The 20,758-nt window shown below is 36.3% G+C and overlaps 1 protein-coding gene across 4 annotated transcripts in view; it reads left to right on the plus strand.

The window, feature by feature from the left end:
- The window catches only part of esr2a (estrogen receptor 2a), an 82,723-nt gene that overhangs the window by 41,094 nt on the left and 20,871 nt on the right, over positions 1-20,758 (plus strand). For 2 of the 4 annotated variants that reach the window (XM_074684886.1, XM_074684889.1), the window contains one exon: positions 19,082-19,789. In XM_074684886.1, the coding sequence (XP_074540987.1) occupies positions 19,380-19,789 (410 nt within the window). In that variant the 5' untranslated portion in view covers positions 19,082-19,379. Of the gene's footprint in view, positions 1-4,722; positions 4,898-19,081; positions 19,790-20,758 lie in introns of those variants that run through there. The other 2 variants (XM_074684887.1, XM_074684888.1) reach the window with 2 other exon arrangements.

A 20,758-nucleotide genomic window follows, 5' to 3' on the forward strand; every position in this document is an offset into this window, starting at 1 on the left:
ACTATGATGCGACTCAAAATAAAGTAGATATTGCTGATGACCACGTAGCACTTCATAGTAGTGTGTTCACACGCACTCCACGTCAAAAACTAGTACAGGTTGTAACTTCAAAATCTTCTCTGTTATCTAACGTACATATATTTATTGGTGTCGTTAAGTCAAAACGACGTAAGTCAAGAACCATGTAAGTAGCGGACCTCCTGTAGTCTGACAAATGACCTGCAGGGGGCGCTTTTGGGTTATTACAATTAACAATACAGAAATAGTCGGTTTATCCATCATGGCTTTGTTTTGCTTTTACTTCACATTGAAAAATCATCATGGAATAACCAGCTTAAGTATTTTAAAATGATTAATTTAATTATTAAAAAATATGCAAACAGTGTTGTTTCTGAACCATTAAGTGTAGTTAAACTGTGGTCATCATCAGTGGGGTCAAAGGTCATGAATTAAGACTTGAATAGTGCCAAAAGCCCTGAGATATTACAGCACAAAGAAAGCTGATACCTGGATAGTTACTTTTGTGCCGAGCAGTGAAAAGTGCAGGTTATGAAACCGTTACACCCAGATCCTCATAATGTTCATTTGTTATGTGCAGTCATTACAACGAGGGTTAAAAGCCCAATTTCAGGGGCCAAATTGCTCCTTCAGGTCCCATAAACCCAATGACAGCTGGATGGAAGACACCTTAGTCACATCTCCAGGCACAATTTGCACCTCTGCAGCCTGTGGAGCACTCATGTGGGGTTGGTCAGGATGTAAAGACTGAAGTCCATTACCTGCCGATGTCAAATGAGCTTCTGAAGCAGCCACCAAATGTAATCACCCCAATTGGATTTTAAGAGGTGAGAAACGAACACGTCGTAATTCTGGATGATTATCCAGCCAGGTGTGGTGGTGGCGTTGGTGGTGGCGGCGGTGGTGGTCCAGGGTAGGGGAAAAATATGCTTTTTTTCTTGAAAGAAAATTACATGGGTGAAAAGCTCTTTCAGACACACTCAGCCCTCTGCCTCCTGGGCGAGCAGGTGCGGAGGGGGAATTGAATCTGGAGGATGTATTCCAGGTACAAGAGCTAATAAATGGTGCATTATGTCCCACAGTAGTTCTCTAATTGTCGCAGCGAGCAGATTTGCTTTTTTGCCTTCGTTTTTTTTTACTCTTGGGGTTCTGCATCTGAGCTGGAGCATGGACAGAGCTGCAAACGTACGTCATTGTGGAGACATAAAGACAATCAGCCCTACAATTAGCTGTGGCTGATTTGCGAAACCATAATGACATGATGATGTAGAAGTGTGATGATTCACTTTGCAAAGTGAAGATTTGGAGTGAAGTGTTTCTCTCTGTTTGATTGAGAGACAATTTAACAAGCGTAGAAAGATTTGGACAACAATGTTTTCACCAAAATCTTCTGTCTGATAACATTTTTTAGTTCATTGCAATGATCACATTTTAGTCTTGTTTATTACTCTATCAATTTGACATTTCAAAGCAGTTTTGCTCCATATACCCAATGTTAAAGGCATTGTGGGAATTTGAAATATATTTAACCTGATAAATAAATGATTTAAAAGGATTCTCGGTGCCAAATTTGGTTATTTCTAAATGCTGTTTCTCAGTATCTGTGGTTGAGTCAGACCTTCTAGGGCAGGGGTCGCCAACCTTTCCTTTCATAAAAGCCATTTTGCCTCAGCTCACCTGAATAAAAGTCATCCTGGAGCCACAAAATCTACTTAACCTTCACAATAAAGACTATAAAGTGAATAGAATTCTTAACATAGTTAAAATCTAAAAAATAATCATCTAGGTATGTTTTTTTTTCAAATTATGAAATTGTACATGTAATTTTTATGTTAAATAAAACATTTGCAAAAACTTTAAAAAAAGTGAAACTTTCCCCCAAAAAATTGAAATTTGAACAAATAAAAATAAAAATAGAATAAATTAAGATTGACAGAATAGTTTTAATTTAACAAAATAAGAAATTCCAGAGTTGAGAAAATAATAATTTTAAAAAATCAAAACTTTGCAAGTAATATTTTTTTTTGAGGGGAAATTTCAACTTTTTCCAAAACTAAAAAAAAAGAAGAAAAAAAAATTGTGAGAAATTTCAGGAGATTAAAACTTTTTTAGAAATTTACAAAACAAGTCAAAAAAATGAGATTAAAAGAATTACCAAAAAATAAAAAATAAAAAAAATAAAAACTTTGAAAGAACTAAAAAAATGAAAATTTTGAACATTTCCGAAACAAAAAAAAAAAAAAAAAAAAAAAATTGTTAGAAATTTCCAAAGTGTAAGAAATTTTACAAATTTGCAAAAGGTTAAAAAGAATTGAAATTTTAAAAAGTTATGAAAGTTCAAAATTTGCAAAAACTACTTAGAATTGAAGTTTTTAAAATCTGCAACTAAATAAATAAATAAAAATTGAAATGTATTAAATTTGCCTGTGACAGCCTGCACTTCTGGGACTCAGAGACATATGGCCCTTATATCCATTACATTTTCGTAATAATGCTTCATAATGCCTTAACAATCCCCATAACAGCAGCACTCCTGTGTTGTTTGTTTAATCAGTCTTTGTACTTCAGGAAAATTACTACAGACTTTAAATAAGGTTAGTGAAATGTTTACACACAGTGGTCTTGTTTGTCTCTTCTGTCATTGAGTAAATATGAAGTGTAGCTGGACTGAGTCTCTAACAGACCCCCTGATGATGTAACAGTGTTAAACTGCCTTGCCATCATCTCTCCTCAAATAGCATTGTTTGTTTTCCTGGCCTCGTTTTGGCTTGTTTACTGCTTTGGCTGCAGACTCGTGAACTGTTTCCTCTCTGGACTCATTGCTAATGAGCTCAAGGGAAGGCCGGGGTCAGACTTCAGCTCTGCTGCTCCGTCACTGGACCCAGGTCCAGACCTCTGCTCAGCCGAACAGGTCCCACAGGACAAATGATTAAAGAAGTCTGAACTACTGTATGGATACAAACTTAGATGCAACACCATAAAGAAACTAAACAAATTATATATAACATTAATAAAAAAGACCAGAAATCAACCAGTAAGAGAGGCAAACTAAAACATTCACAAAACAACAACAAAGTCCAATTAAATAATAGTGAACTATTAGTGATACAGTAATAATTTATAATTATTACAATTTATATGTCCTATGTGCTAGTTTGCAGTATTGTATTTTAAATCTTAAACTTTTTTGTAAATACTGGATGCAATCAATCAGAAGAAGCTGATGAAAAAACTGTGCCACTCTCTCAGACATGAATAACATAAATACTGAAGTGAGAACAAAATAATTAGAAAAATACTGATCTACTTCACTTCTTTTTGCTGGGAAAAAAATGTACGTTGTGATGTTTTAAATATGTTTACTCCAGATCTGCTCATATACCAGTCAGTAAAAGAAGAGTAGCAGACCTGGTGTGTTCTGATTGTTTCTGATTTTAATGAATTAGAAAAATGAAATTGATGAATAGCTCTGATTGACATGCGTTTAGGGGACACTTTGTGGAAGGTGTGGTTTTTCCTGACGTCTTTGGACGACTCATGAGCAGCGTCAAGTTTACGCTATTACAGAAAAGATTTAGGCGTTGCACTTCAAAATAAAAGCACCAAGTTATTTTTTTTGCCTGATTGCTTAATTGCCTGGACCACATTTCCAAATTTTCAGAAAAAAACACAAATACATTAATATTATATACTTTTAAATGTTTATTTTTTATTACTGTTCATAAATTATGTTTGTATTATTATTTATATAATTATTATAAACTTGTTTATTTAAATATCTCTTACTTAGACAACTATACTTTGATGCTCAAAAAGTTATTAAAATGTGTATCATGCACAGTTTAGGGAATTATGCTATAAGGATAAAGATATGATGATTGGCTGTTTAAAATGGGTAGCTGATGCTTTCTCAATTTTCTTTGAACTATACCATGTTAAAGCCAAAAGCGTCAATAGGAATTTTAGCTTGCTGTCGTTAGTTGATGCTTTAAATTAAATCACACAATCAAAGATCATTAACCCAACTTCAGTTAAATTAAATATCAGTATTCATTATACTGAAAATTGTAAGCTTTAAGTTAAACAGCTGCAAATTTTCATTGCACTTTTGTAATTTTGCAACACTGGATTCTAATTGAAGGACTTTTATTTTGGTAACCACTCTGAATACCATTAGTAGATTTAAAAACATCCTTCCAAATAATTTGAAAGCGAGTATGTATTTTTTTTATTTTTTTTTTTTTTTTGCTGAAATATTAGAATAAAATAGAATAGTATTATTATTACATAACAATATAACCTATGTTAATATGTAGTTAAAAATAATATAACAGTGATTTATTCATAAATTTTTTAATAAAATGTATTTTATCATTATATTATATTATATTATATTATATTATATTATATTATATTATATTATATAAGTATACTTTCTTAAAGTGGCAGTCAAGCAAAAGTCACACCTTTGTATGAGGGGTTGGCAGAAAAATACAAAAAGACAACAAAAACGATTTTTTTCCAACAAAGGTAAAAATATTTAGAACGAAAACATGCAAGGCACACAGGAGAAAAAAAAAAAGTATGTCAAAAGAAAAAAAGTTTTATTTTGAAAGGACGGACCGGATATCGTCATGTCTCAACCCCGCGAACTTGGCACCGTTTCCCTAAACACAGCTGGTCGTTTACCTCGGAGCTGAGAGCGACAGCAGCGTCTCACATGAACAATATCTGACACTTGGTGAAGTTTGCTCGGTGCTCGGTGTGTGTGCGGCTCCTGACACGGCCTCTCCGACTCTTTAACCTCCACTTCACCAACTCATGACACCGCGGCGGGACTTCGTGCTGTCAAAGTGACAACTTTTGGTGTGTGGAAGCGGTAAGCATATTTCCATGTTTATAAAGAGGACTAATACGTGTTTGTTGACGTGCAGCTCTGCAGGCAGGACATGAAGCTGGAGTCCAAACGGTCCCACTGATTTATGATCAGATATCGAGGCCACATGCAACAAGTAGCAGGCCGTTTACTGCGCATATCTAAAACAGGATCCGTGTTAACTACGTATTTTACTTAGATTGGTTAACAGGTGTTAACATTAACCAGAGGAAGAAGCAATCTTTGAGAGGGTGAGATTTTATCCTACAGTTTTCATCCTCATATGTCACCCTGGTTTATTTAATGTTTTCAGTTTAAAATAGATTTATACTCTGTGTAATAAAAGGTCAAGCTGCAAAGATGTGTGACAGAGGATCATGCGGGTTTTTATCATGCTCTCTTCATTAATACAGTCTTCCGATCATACATCCTCTGCCATGAATGACTTTGTCTATTTTTGTGCCTCAATAATCTGGTTTGTCAGATCAGGCGTTGCAGTCTTAAACAAGCCTGATGTGAATACCAGCCACTTCAAAAGACACTTATCACTGTGTAAACAAGCAGCTGCTATCAGCCAGCTGCTATCAGCCTGTAAGATACCAAGAAGAAGCTCTAATGCATCACAATTAAATGGTGAATCTGATGGAGGACATCCTCAACCTATTTTTATATTAATTTGTATTTTGCAAACCTTAACAGTCTCATTGAAAAACATCCTGTTGATAGAAATGCATCTCATAAACATGTTGAGGCAAATCAGTGTGCTGTGAATTAGTGAAATCTTCTCAATTGCACTGTAATAAGAAAAGAAAAGTAAAACATTAACCACTGATGAAGAAACTGTAATCTCCAATCTATTTATCTAAGTTGAAATACAAGAGTGGTTCTGTAATTAGGGATACATTTAAGGTATACAAAAAGGTGAAAAAATGTGCCTTTTATTTGTTGGCAAGCTTAAGCTCTAATGAATTCTTAAATATTTTAGTAATTTAAAAAAATTGGAGCAAAATTTTGTCAAAAGTTGTGACTATTTTTTCAACATAAATCCATATTATACTGACTCTAGAGCTATTCAACATTTCTATGTCAGACTACGCTCAATAGAAATGTCCCTCATCATTTAGATAACAGATTAGACAAGATTTAAAAGAGTTACTGCACAAAAATCACATGTAACATGGTAACACAGTTGACATTTTCTCAATTTTTTGGCTCTTGTGCTAACTGCAGACCTTGAACATGCCACCACCTGACTTCAATCACATCATATTTCTGCACATTTTCTTCACAGTTGCGGCTTTTTTAACATCTATAGTAAGAACAGCAGAAAATGTTGGTGACACATCTTTCTGATGAAATATTGATGAGGAAGAGCTAAAATATGCCACGCTTTCTTCATGGTTCCCGCCAAAAAGTATTTGACTTCAATTGATTTAAGTCATGTGACTTTGGAGCAAACCATTGCTGATTTATAGGGTTTTTTTTAATATGTAACACTGTTGACGCTGATTTCTTAGACACAAATAAAATAAATTATTTCATCCATATAAATTATTATAATAGGTTTTAAAACACCTTTGTCATGTTTTAATGATTATTCCAACAAATAATACTGAAAATAATAAACACAAACATGTATTCTAGTGTAAATTTTGAGGCACAAACTTGACAGCACGAAAACTGCAAATTTCAACACACGATTTGCATTTTTAGCTAAATAAATGATGGAATATGTTCACTTTCTGTTAGGGCTGAACAATTTATCGTTTTCAGATCGAAATCGCAATTTTAGACAATGCAATTTTGAGATCGCCAAAGCTGCAATTTTTTGCAGCACTCCTGACTGACTCAGGATCTGTTGTGTCGGGTATTATACACATTCTGTTTTACAAATTTGTAGACAATCTAAATGTTAAAAGTGCTGGTAAGCAGGTCAACAACACAAAGCCTCTGTTTAGGAGTAGAAGTTGATGAAAACTGATTATTTATCATCACTATTGATGATTAAAAAAACGTGAATTGCAATATCTGCCAGAAAAATGAGATCTTTTCCTTAAATCGTTCAGCCCTACATGTGAATATCCCAAAGCTTGATTTGAAGAAAATTGTGAATCGAATTGAAATCACAATATCTGCCAGAAAAATCGCAATTCACTCTTTTCTTAAAATCGTTCAGCCCTACTTTCTGTATTAAGTTAAAGTAAAATATCACCAAAATGACCCACTGTAAAATTGGTCACTGCTTGAAATTAATACTTAGTAAAATTGATAAGTTTACCCCATGGACAGGAAATGTTCCCCTAGTTATAGAATCATTCACAAGATAAAAGCCCACAGCTGACACATAATTGAAAAACATTACAAAAAAACAAACAAACAAAAGCTAACAAAATGTGAAATGTTTTTTCGAAAGCTGTAAAAGCTGTAAGGAACACTAAAATAAAGCTAGCTTGAAATTATACAGCTATATATATATATATATATATATATATATATATATATATATATATATATATATATAAAGAGGTCATAAGATGCCTTATCCTTTAAAACTGTTTTCAGTTCCTGCCTTTGCTACACATTTTATTTTCAGAATGGTTTTTGCTGCTGTGTAGATAAAATATTTCAATAACATATTTCTAGGTAGCTACATCTACTACACGCAGCTCATCTCCCTTAAAACATGTTGAAGTTATGTCTAAAAAAAAAGTGCTATACAAGTTATGAAGTTCAGAACCTAAAATCTGCAAAATTCTCGAAAACAAAAGTAAACAAACAAGTAAACAAACAAGTAAACAAAATACTCAAAGTGAAAGGTGCTGATCCAGCCATGCTTCACCTGACCCAACTAAAAACAAAAATTAACACCCAAAAAGTTTTGTCACTTATTAGTCCATTGTAGGTCATTTTATGTCTACTGATCCAGTTTCTGCACTGCTTTCCTTTAACCAACTCTCTAACTCTAACTCTAACTTTATGTCGAGCTGTCTCCTCAAACTTCTTCTAGGCCTGACTGTGAAACACTGAAACAGGAACCTGCTCCTCTTCATTTGTCGTCATTTTGATGCCACTCTTACATTTTATTCTTAGAAGACTGCTTGGTGCTTTATTCTTATCTGAAAGCTGCTCAAAGTTTTTTCCTGTGTTTCTTTGCTGTTAGCTGCTAGATTTTAATGAGTTCTTTTGAAAAAAAAAAAGAAAAAATATTTTGCAAACCTTTCAGACATAAAATGACTGTTTTAAAGAGGGCTACCTGCTGCAACAAAGGGAAAACGACTATCTATAAATGTCTGAAGAAATCCAAGCTGTTTAAAATGATCTTTTTTAAACCACTGCTCTTGGGGAAAGTTAAGTTTTTTTTAATTAAACTGAAGCTTGTCTAGATCAAAGGACAGACTTGTACAGCCGAGCTGTGTGATTGAACCATCCTGGGTTGGTTGATGGAGCCAGGTAGTTAACGAGTTGTTTAATGAGTAGATGGTTGGTTTGATCTCTAGCCTCTGCTGTGCTCATGCAAAAATACTACAGCAGGAGATTCAAACCCCTGACTTGGTGTGATGAAGTGTGCGAGTAATTGGATTAATCTCAGTGGGCAGCCTGGTACTTTGCAGAGCAGCTTCTGCCATCAGTGTTTTACTGTCTGTTAAAGGTGAGTGTGGCGTGCTGAGTAATGCTCTTTTAGTGTTGAAGTCCAACCCATTCATCATTTAGTGGCTATAACTAAAAAAACTCTGAAGTCTTATTCAGATTTCCTTTCAAAATTCAAGATGAAACCAGTCTTTTATGTTTGACGCTGATGTTTTATGTTGATTTAAAAATGTGTCTTTTGCTGACATAAAGCACAGACTGCCCTGCGTTAAACAATTAAGTGAATTTTTGGCGTTTTCCGGCCCTGGCCACTCCTAACATCCCCACTCTTACTCCCTTACTCTATATAGTTAGTAACAGAGTCTCTCTGGAGCTCCTCCACGTCCGTTTCCTCCTGCTTCTTGGGAGGCTGTGAAATTTTTGAATGGAGAAACTGACATGGCCTTGAGCTTGTGTTTATGTGAAAAAGTCATGCACTGCTTGAACACTTCTGTCATGTAATGTTCTGCTTTTTTTAGGCTTTGACCTGCTGATAAATTTCTAGGGGAAACAAGCTTTGGGTACTCAACTCCGTGGGTTGTAAGTGTGAGTGTGCTGCAGGAGCAGCCCAGTCACGTCAGACTTGGCTTTGCCCTTTGTGTAAAATGACAGGGCTGATTCATTCCTGTATTTACGGTGATGGGTGCGCACAAGCCAGACTGATATTTGCCAACTGACTAAATAAGGAAGTGTAGGAATGAGTGTTTTCTCTGAACCACAAAGCTTAAATACTGAAACTACTGGGGATGTCCACATTTTGTTGAGTTAAAAATTAAACATCATCACCTTCAAAGTCACCACCACAACTACTGGTTTTCAAAATGTGTAAGCTTTAGACTTGTCTGTTTGACAGAAGTTGAATTTCCGTTATAGCCATGAAGAAATGAGTCGCCTTAGATCACTCTAGGTCAAAGGTAATTAAAATGTAGAATGAGACATTGACACATTATTTTGGCTACTGGTACAATAAGATAATAAAAAAAAACTATATAAAAATGAATGAAGTGGCTCCACTTGAGCTAGTTATTGCTAGCTAGTGTGCCTAGACTAAAGTTAGCATATTCATTCACACACGTTATGAGTCTCAATTATATTTGTTAGTGCATGCGTTTTAAAAATATAACCAAGTGGTTTAACAAGGAAACAGCTGGAAAAGTGAGAATGCTAGCTGTACTGCCCAAGCTAACTAGCCTAGCTTCTACTAACTGCCAATTTCTAGAATTTTTACATTTTAACATTTTGTCCACTTATAAAATCAAGTTTTAAAAAAGGAAAAATCAAATTTGATATTCGTGTGGTGACTTCACTTGAGCTTGTTTTTGCTAGCTAGTATGCCAGCCCATGCTAAAGCTAGTTTACTCACTTGGACTTACTGCAGTTAAATATTTACATCCCAATGCTTAAATGTGTTTATCTCTGTATTTTGTGTTGTATCAGAGGTGAGGTTTCATTTTAGTGCAGAGGGATATGAATAAGAGGAACTCTAGATGTACTGCTTAAAGCTAACTAGCCTAGCTTAGCTTCTTCAAACCGTCATTTAGTGACATTTCAACATTGTTGCATCCACTGACTCAAAAAAGAAAAAGTCATAGAAACACGCTGAATCAAAATTAGTACAGTGACTCAGCTTTAGCTATAGCTAGCTAGCTAGTATGACAGCCCAAGCAAAAGCTAGATTACTTGCTTAGACATACTGCAGTTAGCATTGAGATGCTTAAATGTGTTTATCACTGTATTTTGTGTTGATAAATGTAGCAGTGGTGAGGTTTCATTTTAGTATGTAGAGACATGAATAAGAGGAACACTAGATGAACAGTGAAAAAGCTAACCAGCCTAGCTTAGCTTCTACTAACCATCATTTAGTGACATTTTAACATTGTTGTGTCCACTGACTCAAAAAAAAGAAAAAGTCATAGAAACACGCTGAATCAAAATTAGTACAGTGACTCAGCTTTAGCTATAGCTGGCTAGCTAGTATGACAGCCCAAGCTAAAGCTAGTTTACACACTTAAATTTACTGCAGTTAAATTTTTACATATGGATGCTTAAATGTGTTATCACTATATTTTCTGTTTTACAAATGCAGCAGTTGTCAGGTTTTGTATAAGTGTGGAAAAATACAAATAAGAAGAACGCTAGATGTACCGCTGAAAGCTAACCAGCCTAGCTAAGCTTCTACAAACCGTTGTTTAGTGACATTTTAACATTGTTGAGTCCATTGATTCAAAAAAATTGAACAAAGAAATATGCTTAATCAAAACTTTAAGAAGTGACTCAGCTTTAGCTATAGCTAGCTAGCTAGTATGATAGCCCAAACTAAAGATAGCTCACACACTCACACCAAAGGCAGGTAAATAATTACATTTAGTGGGTAAATGTCTTTGTGTTTTGTTCTAGTCAAATGTTCTGTTTTAGTAATGAAAGAGAAGAATAAGGAAACGAGGAAAGCTATTACTTCTTTGAGGTAACTAGCCTAGCTTACTGGAATACTGCTAACTGCCGCTTAGCTGTTGATACTTTTCATTTCAGGTGCTTTGGTTTGTATGGGCAAAATTGATTTTTTTAACATGTTTTTTTTTTTTCATATTTAAACAAATAAGAAGTTTTAGGAAATGAAAACATTTTTTTTGTTTGTCGATGTCTTAAAATTAGCCAAACAGTAAGCTAGCTAAGAGCTTTCTGCTTTCATGCATGACATAACACAAAAGTCTAGCAGTAACAACTTCTGTAGTGTCTTAAAAAAAATTGAGTAACCCTTTAAAGCACAAAACTTGGCTCTCTTATTAGATAATTATTTTGATTTCTTTGTGCTCCTAAGTTTGCAAAATTATTTATCTTAAAACAAGGTATAGGGGATAACTAGTAAATTCGACATTACTTTTGTTACACGCAAAAAAGAGAGCTTTTGCATTAGATTAATTTTGAATAATTTCTTCCTGCTGTTAATCTCAGTATCCAGGGTTTTTTGGACATGTGTTATTGGGCAACTCATTTGGGATGAATTGAGTTTAATTCTTTTCTTCAACCAGATGGGGAATCAATGTAACCAGAGTAGAGCTCAGTGAGTGTTTTGCACAGCTGTTAAAAAGCGTGCAGTCATGTAATCCGTTGAGTATATTTGCCTCACTCTGTGCAGCGTTAAACTAAAGCATTTATTGTGACAGCACTGAAAGGCTGTAATATCTAGACCACAGGGGCCACGGGGCTGGTTTTTGAGGCAGCTGAGAAATATTTACAAGTTATTGTGGTGCAAATCTGCAAGACAGCTCAACCACCCACTGCTAACTCCTAGCTCCACTATAGATCTGAGCTTTTCTGCGTTTCATTTCAGGGTTTTTGTTAGTGTGAGCTTGTACTACAGGATAAGCAGCATTGTGGAGAAGCGGGAGGATTTCTCTCACAATACGCTGCCAGCTAGTGGATAGTGTGGCAGAAAGGAGGTTTGAAGGCAAGGTCAAGGCTTCAAAGGAAACAAAAAATCCTCCACATCTGCTTTTACCTCTGAATGGTAACTGGAGTAGAACAATCCTTCTCTTTTTCTATTAAAATGATTAATTTGTTTAAGGAGTCAGATACCGGGTCATTGGAAACTTCTTGAAACTTAACAGTTGTAAGTTTTTAGTGCTCTCTGTAACTATAACCTGCAGATAATATGAAACATCTCCACATGGAGAATTGTTTTTGAGCCTTATCAGTGATAATAGGCTCAAGTTTCGCTGACCTAATGTAACACTTTCGATCATTTATTATCCGTGTGACCCAGAAACAGATGAGCTGGCATGCTGTGTAATTAAACTTCAAACAGAAAAAAAGTTCAAACTCTTTCATTTCCTGGCATTTCATCTGTGTGGATGCCAGGTACAAATTGATAAACCTCCGAAAAGACAGAGAGCAAGCCGTCCTCCCACTGCCAAGACACACTTGGTTTAATCAGCCAGAAACAGATCATCTGTCAAACCAAATGTTAAGAAGCACAAATATTCAGCACGGCAGAGGCTGCTTTAACAGCTGAACCGCTGCTTTGGAGTGAAGGCCACAGCATCTGAATCATAATAATAATAATGGCCGTGAAACTTTGTCAGAATAGACTTAATTATTCAACAAGTGTTTCCTGTCCTAAAGAATTCTTATCGAGGTTAAGTCAGTTTTCACTGGAAAATAGGCGATACATGATTTACAGGCTGAAGCTGTGCAAACAGACAAATGTTTCTACGCTAATGTGTCCTCATTTGACCCTGAAAGCCATCAGTCCTGAGGGGAAAATGAAAACAACATAAGATAACTCTGTACAAAACTGAGTATGTTTCAAATTATCCTTCAGTTTGACAAATTGTTGCTGTCAGAATGTGCACGTTGCTCCTAGTCTTGGCTTTTTCTTTAGAAGCCTTCTGACCCCAAAAAATATTTTAAACATTGACATAAAGTCACAATGATCATACTAAATGGGGTCTATTCAAAAAGGTAGCACGAGATCATCACAAAACTTGCCAAAGTTATGAGGTCATCACACAAGGATCTCCTAACTAGTTAATGACACATCAGAGAGGCAGGCCTCAAACACCAAGGTCTGCCCATTGCTTTGCCCCACATTCCCTAAAAGGTCTGGCCAATAAAAGGAAAGGGGGTTTTAGCAGCAAGGGTACCTTAAAGGTAGGGAATTTTTCGTCACTTGTTAGCAAACACAAATTCAAACTGGGCTCCTCCTCCTTGGCTCAGTGCCAGCGGCAGCACACACTCACAGCCACTGACTGTGGCTATGTGAACACATTCACTAGTCCAACTGGGGATGGGTACCTTTCATATAAAAGGATATGGCACCAATTGACACCAACCATTGGCAGTTGGTGTCGGTACTCCATGGTACCAATTTCTGGTACTTTTATGTGTGTTTATGTGGTAATAAATATTAATTTATTAAATTTAAAAAAAAAATTTGGGAAATTGCCTACTCTTCCACTCCCTAATACTTACACAAATGCTTTTTATTCATTTAGGTACCTAAACATGGTACCTTTTAATTTTACATGAATCGGTGTGCGATACTACCGATGGAAGTCGGTCGGTACCTGTACTTACTTAGGTACCCATCCCTAAGCCCAACAACCACTTGTAGTAGCATTTCTAGGACCTGACTTAGCATATTTGCACAAGCTAATCACGGGTATCTGACACATACCTGGCTAGTAGAAAGCCAACTTGCATCACTCTTCATCCCGTACTGCTAAACAAACTCCCCTGAGTCGAGCCAAGCTTCACTCAGTAAAAAGCTATTTCTGTTTGGCTTTCGATTCACTTTGGTTGTGTTTTTCTTTCTCTTTGCGACGTTTATCATCAGAGCCACTCTGGATAGCTTCATCTACTCGCTAATCAACTACGCAAAGTCACTTGTGCACTGGGCATGCTGTGATTGCCTGAGGTAACTACGCTTACTTTCTGCCCAGAAACGTCCTGATACAACCAAAACATTAACAAACAGGCTGAGGCGAGGGTTTGAGGCAGACACAGACACTGACGCACATGTATAGTGTCCCATAGGACACGATTGAGCAGGATTATTCCTGTCATTATTATTATCATATCCTTTATTTAACCAGATAAAAGCCTCATTGAGATTTGAAATCTTTTTTTTTTACAGAGGAACCTGGCATGGCAGCAGCAGACAGTTACACAATAAGAACAAAAAAATACATTCAGACATCAGCACATGGAAACCAAGCCGTACTGGAAACACGAAATAAAAGCAGTCAAGAACTAAAACAGTCACATTGTCCAAAGCTGGCTCTCTCCCGGTCCCTTAAGAAAGTCTTAAATTCACCCACAGTGACCAGGTCTGTTAGCCTAGCATCCATCAAGAGACTTTTCCATGTAGAGGGGGCAGCAAATTTTAAGGCTGTCTAACCCAGTTCTGTTCTGACTCTAGGAACAAACATTTTGATAAAATCCTGTGAGCGCAGTCCACGATGGTTACCAGACCTGATCAAAGATGTGGTCAAATAAGACGGAAGCAGGTGAGAGTGTCTATGGACAGACAGGGAGGGACGGTTTGCAGAAGCATATAGCAGACAGTGATGGACACCATACCCACAGCCAGTAATAAAACTTAGAGCACAGTGATACACAGAATACAGTTCTTCAAGTATATAAATAACATATCATAAATAAATAACAAATCATAAATAACAAATCACCATCGTCCAAGAATGGTAAGAAGGTTGTGGAGATTAAATTGTCTCTGACCCAGAAAAGTCCATCAATTTAGATTTACCTGCATTTAACACCATTTTTAAAGGGCAACTCAGTTTTTTTGACACCTGGACCTTACTTATAGGTGTGTGCATGCTCATATACTAACTCAGACAAACATCGTGCAGCTCGGAGTCCTTCAGAAGTTATTTAGATCCAACCAATTTTAGCCGCACTTAGCGGCGGCCACGGCAAGGGAGCTTCAGCGCGGGACATAATCTCTGCAAAATTGCTCATTTCAGCTACATTTTTTTATCCATCACCAGTGTTATGCTCTAGTTCACATCGTGTCTCTTCGTCCTGGCAGACTACCTACGTTTGTTTATATCTGGCACGCCGCGCGCGCGGACTGATACACTAAGCGGTGAGCGCCTCGTAGCCAGCTGTGGCTCTGCAGCGGAGGTAGCGCCATTTTATTACACGATGAGAACTAGAGCCTTATTTAGCTGTGTTTTTGTGTGAAAGTAACGCGCTGAAAATTCTCTAAATAAAGTGTGAATGCAGACTGATATAAGATTGTTTCAGTGGGAGTCCGTTTATTTGTGTTTTTGGTCAAGTAAAATATGGCCCCGTCTGAGTGCAGAGGAAACCGGCAGAGGAGCAGGGAGGGGGTGTTTGGAGCGAGCGCTCTGGGCTTCTGCTGCACAAAAACACTGCTGTAGGGGTAATTTCTGCCCTAAACCTTGTGATAGGACCCAACTTGCTCCATCCCGGAGTATCACTTTAAGACAGGAAGAACTGAAGAACAGAGCGCAGCAGTGTGCACTCATTGAGTTCTGGCTGTCAAATAATTTCTAAACCATCCAACAGCCTTGCTAGACAAGCCGATATCAAAAAGCCCATTCAAGACTCTGTGATGATCGACTGTGTCAAAGGCTGTAAAAGTTGACATTTTATTTTTAATGGAAAATCCTGCAGACTCTCCCTTTAAAGATACAGCAGCTAAAATAAAGCATTTCAGACAGAAGCTAAATAAGGGTTTTCAAAAATATTTGTGAAAAAAATGGGGATTTTTGTTAGCTGTAAATTAAATAAAGCGCCCACGAGGATCCAACAGAGAAAGATTTTTAAGAAAGCACAATACCTCCTCTTTTGGTATCTGGTGTGGACTGTTAGTAGTGCTGACAGAGTTCAACGCAGGCCATGGATGATTTAGTTTCAGTGAGAACATTTTAGTTTTGTAACTGTTGAGCACTAAGTGGGAACAGGAAATCATTATTAAAAAGGCTTTCAAGAATTTGAGGGAAAAAAAAGAGGGTGTACATAACCAGACTTTTTAGGAGTATTGTGTACTCATTTTTTAATATAATTATTTAATCAAAAAGGGGAAATGTAATATTCATCTCACAACCAGCAGCTTTATTCCTAAAGTTTCCTAAAATAATAAAAAAAAAAAACAGTTTAGAAAAAACATTATATAAGGTCCCAGGAGTCAGCTGCACTAATGCTGAAAGCAGGGCTTAGACTTCAGTCTAGTCCTGAGGAACCTAAAGAAGCAGCCGGTCTCTGGAGGGAGGTAAAAGTAGACCAGGAATCCAGCAGCCTGGAAGTGATGTATGATGGTAATTTTCCAACCAGAGCTTCATAAATATTTAATCACTTGTGTTTATTTCATCTTTTGTCACAGAGGCCAGTCAGCCTTATTATAAAGGATACAGTGGTGAGTATAATAGCTTACACCACTAATAAATCTCAGGCCCGAAGAGTAAACCCAGAAATATTTGCTGGAATGGTGTTGAGGATAAAATTAATGTTCATCATGCTGAAATTTTTCTTTTTTATATTTTCACAGCTGTTAGTTGACTCCTCCACTTTTGTTTTCATTTAAGATAACAAAAAGGAAACAAAGACTTTCCTCTGCTTCCAAAAGAATTAGAGGTTACTAGTCTCCGTCGCAGCTTTGTGAGTTTAATTACTGACAGCTTTCAGCACCGTTCATTTTACGCTAACAGCACAAGACTCCAGCTACTCCCACGGATTATTGAGTTTTGTTGGCGAGCCAAACCAGAGCCTCTTTCAGCCAGTTGGCAAGATTAATGGACCCTTTTCTTTCAGGATAAATAATGGCTTCCAGAGGTGAGGTTTGTGCCAGAAAGGTGGAGACGGTGTGTACTCGCAGTGACTGGAGACAGACTCCTGCCACTCAGGAATGATTAACTCTGATGGTTTTTCTATATCAGGACAGTAAATGAACATGTCCTTAGATCGTACCGAGTTCTCGTGTGTCTGCGTTCTGTGTATTGATTCCACAGCTGTGTCTGTCTACAGGACAGGACATTATAAATCCTGGGTTTCCATAGACTTGTCATTTTTCAGACACTGTGTTCTTCTCGAAAGGAGATGAAATTCTTTACATAACTCAAGAAGTTATCTGTATTTAAAACCTGGATTTTCATGATTTTCAAGTCTATTTCACTCAAGACCACTTGTTTGGATTCTTCCTGCCCTTCCATGTGAGGTGGGGGGAGCACATCTCCTCTTTCTTTCATGTGAATACTTGAAAAGTCAAGGCAGGGGGAGCATCAGCAAAGACTCCATTGATAGAGATGTAAAAAAAAAAAAAAGATACAGCAATATAATCGTGATACTTTGACCTGTGATAAAATATTGATATTTCAACTCTCAATATGAAAATTCATATTTTAGCTGAGTTGGAAGTACAATACGCCTTTTGCACCTCCACTGCGGTAGATGGCGCTGAAGAGCTACTCTGCTGTATAATCGCAAAGTTTATTCAAAATTTTTTATTCCTAAACTTGATGATGTGGGTTTTAATAGCATAAACATATTTTTTATCTCTCTATTCTTGGGTCAATTAGCTTACAAACGTTTCAAGTTTACTTTTTACAGTGTAGTAGACTGATACAATAATAACCAAAGTCATGTTTTGTGCAATATTAGATTTTTTATGAGTAACATTGGTTACACCGAGTGACATTTATCAGTTTCACCAACTGACCACGTCTTTCACCCAATCATTTCTCTCCAACATTAGTTTAATGTCACAATAGTTTAAATGACAAACTTAACACACTTTATTAGACATGCATCGATCGGTCGGTGCTGACTTCCTTAATTCTGGGGGATCAGTGATCAGGGATCACATATGAAACTGAAAACATAAAGATTTTATTGTTTCACAGGTATTGTTCAATGATTTTTAATAAAACAAGATTGGAGCATTGAAGGCATATGCTGTCAGTTATAAAAAAAAAAAAGAAAAAATTGGTATCAGCCCAAATCGGTATCAGGCTTTTTAAAGGTGACCGGTAATCAGCCAGAAAATTGTGATTGCACCCCTACACTTTATGTTTTTAAGTTAAGCATGTGAATGAAACACTGGATCTGACTTTCATTTTTTCAAACACAAAAAAACAGAGAAGTTGTTTTTCATCAAATAGTTAACAATGAGTGCAATAATGGGAGAACTTTTATTATTTTTTCATATCTTAGTCTTCAACTTTGTACCAAAAAAAGATTTTGTTTTAACTTCACCTTAAAGTGATCATTTTTTGAACTTTATTTTCCTAACAAAAGAATTTCACACATAACAATGTTTGGGGAAAAATTTGTTTTGTCACTGTTGTATTGTTTCTGAACACAAATGTTTATCATGACACTAAAGTGATTTGTAGTCACTTTTAAACTTTGCCCAAATTCTGTCCAAGGTTTTAACAAAATAAACAAAAGAAAAAATCACAAAATCACCCAAAGGTCAGCAGTTAAAGGATACATCAACTTTAAATATTAAAAAGTATCTGTATTGGTATCAGTGATACTGGCCCTGTATTTACTTTGTATTGGATCAATACCAGAATTACCAGTATCGCCCACCTCTACTGTCATCCACATGTAACTGCAGTTTTAAGTTACTAAAATAATGTTTTCTAAAGTGAAGATTTTGGAAGACTCTGGTTTCATGGTTTTGTGTAGATGCTGGGAAACAGAGTTTGGTCACAGCTGAATGATGGGGGCTCATTCTGATTGGCTGGCCTCGGTTTTACGTCTGAACAACACCAACACGTATGGGTTTGGCATGCTTTGATCCAGGTTTTCCCAGGTGCGTGTGGACGAAAGTATTTCTAAAAACAAATCAAGGGGGGATATATTCGTTTTTGAAAGTGCACAGCTACAATACACGGGTGTACAAGGCCTTATAGACGTAGGTGTTTGGGTGGTGGGTTGCAAACCAGGAAGCATCAAGAGTAGGCGGGCTAAAGTGGCTTTAATAGAACACCAGCTTTGATGTTAAGTAATAGTACTGTATGTGTAGATGTGATCAGCTGATCGAGACGTGTGTTTCTTTTTGTTTTCCAGGTGAAAAAGCTTGTTTCACATGTGACTCCACGTGCTCCTGCTTTAAAATGTAAGACTCATGGCTGGACTGAGACTCGATGCTCAACAACAACCTTGCTACAGGACAAACAGACTGCCTTCCTCAGAGATTTGACTGAGTTATCCACCAGCCTGGGAACTTACCATGTGAGCTCATTAGTCACATCAACCTCCCCTGGCTGTTGCTGTTCCTCTCTTTTGTTGTCGTTCCTCGTAGATGAACATGAGAAATGACTCAGTAGGTTAGATTCTTTGCAGACGATGTTGTAATCCTCCATGCATGGCTGCGATGGCCGTTGCCACCTATCCAGAGAAGGACCAACCTCTCCTCCAGCTTCAAAAGGTGGACTCCAGTCGAGTTGGAAGTTGCGTCCTCTCCCCCATCCTGTCCTCCCCCTCAGAAACAAGCCAGACCATCTGCATCCCGTCCCCTTACAACGACCTCAGCCATGACTTCACCACCATACCTTTCTACAGTCCAACCATCTTCAGCTACGCCGCCCCGGGTATTTCAGACTGCCCCTCCGTCCACCGCTCGATAAGTCCGTCCTTGTTCTGGCCCAGCCACGGCCATGTTGGGCCCTCCATACCCCTACACCACTCCCAGGCTCGATCTCAGCATTCACAGCCAATCCAGTCTCCGTCTCAATGGATGGAGCTGTCGCAGATAGACTCCGTCTTATCAACCAGGTAGGATTGTGCATCACTTCTTGACTGTGGGGTCTTTCTGTGGCAGCAATTAGCACTGATTTTGACTTTGTTTAGCTCAGGGGTCTGCAACCTGTGGCTCTGGAGCTTCATGTGGCTCTTTGACTCCTTTGCAGTGGTTCCTCGTAGCTGTCAAAAAAAATAAGTAGGCTTTGAAACAAAGAATTTTTGTTTTTGTTACAGAGGGACATTAACTAAAATCATGCATTGGCATTTTTTAACTGGATATGCAACAACTCATGCAATAAAGCTTTGACATTTTTTGAGATTTTTTTTTTAATTTTAGCAATTTTTTTATTTGAATTTTTTTTGACTTTTTTTTAAATAAAAAAATCCCAAAATTTTTTTAATTTTCAAATTTTTTAAAAAAGGATGTGCAATTTTTAGATTTTTTTTAAATTATTTTTTTGATTTATAAAATTTTTGATATTACATTTCCAAGTCTTTTTTTAAATTTTATGCAATTTTGATTAATTTAAAAAATGCAGCGACTCTTGCATTAAAGCTTTCAAATATTTTGAGATTTTTTTTTAATTTAAACAATTTTTTATTTGAATTTTTTTACATTTTTTTAAATTAAAAAAACACATTTTTTTTTTATTTTTCAATTTTAAAAAAAAAAAGAATCTGCAATTTTTATTTATTTATTTTTTATTTTTTTTACATTTTTTTAATTTATAAAATTTTTGAAATTACATTTTCAAATCTTTTTTTTTAAATTAATGCAACTTTGCCTAATTTTTAGAATTTTAAAATTCCTTGAGTTTTTGCAAACTTGCACATTGTTTAGATTAATTTTTGAAATATTCAAATGTTTGATATTTCAGATTTTTTGAAAAACTGTGCAACTTATTAATTGAAATTTCTTGAATTTTACAGTTTTATATTATTAAATTTTTTTCGAATATTCTTAAATTTATAAATATTAAAAAACTTCGACATCACATGTTC

This window comes from Halichoeres trimaculatus, unplaced genomic scaffold (assembly GCF_033239565.1).
Source record: "Halichoeres trimaculatus isolate MK-OKI-2021-1 unplaced genomic scaffold, fHalTri1.1 fHalTri1_scaffold_13, whole genome shotgun sequence".
NCBI lineage: Eukaryota > Metazoa > Chordata > Actinopteri > Labriformes > Labridae > Halichoeres > Halichoeres trimaculatus.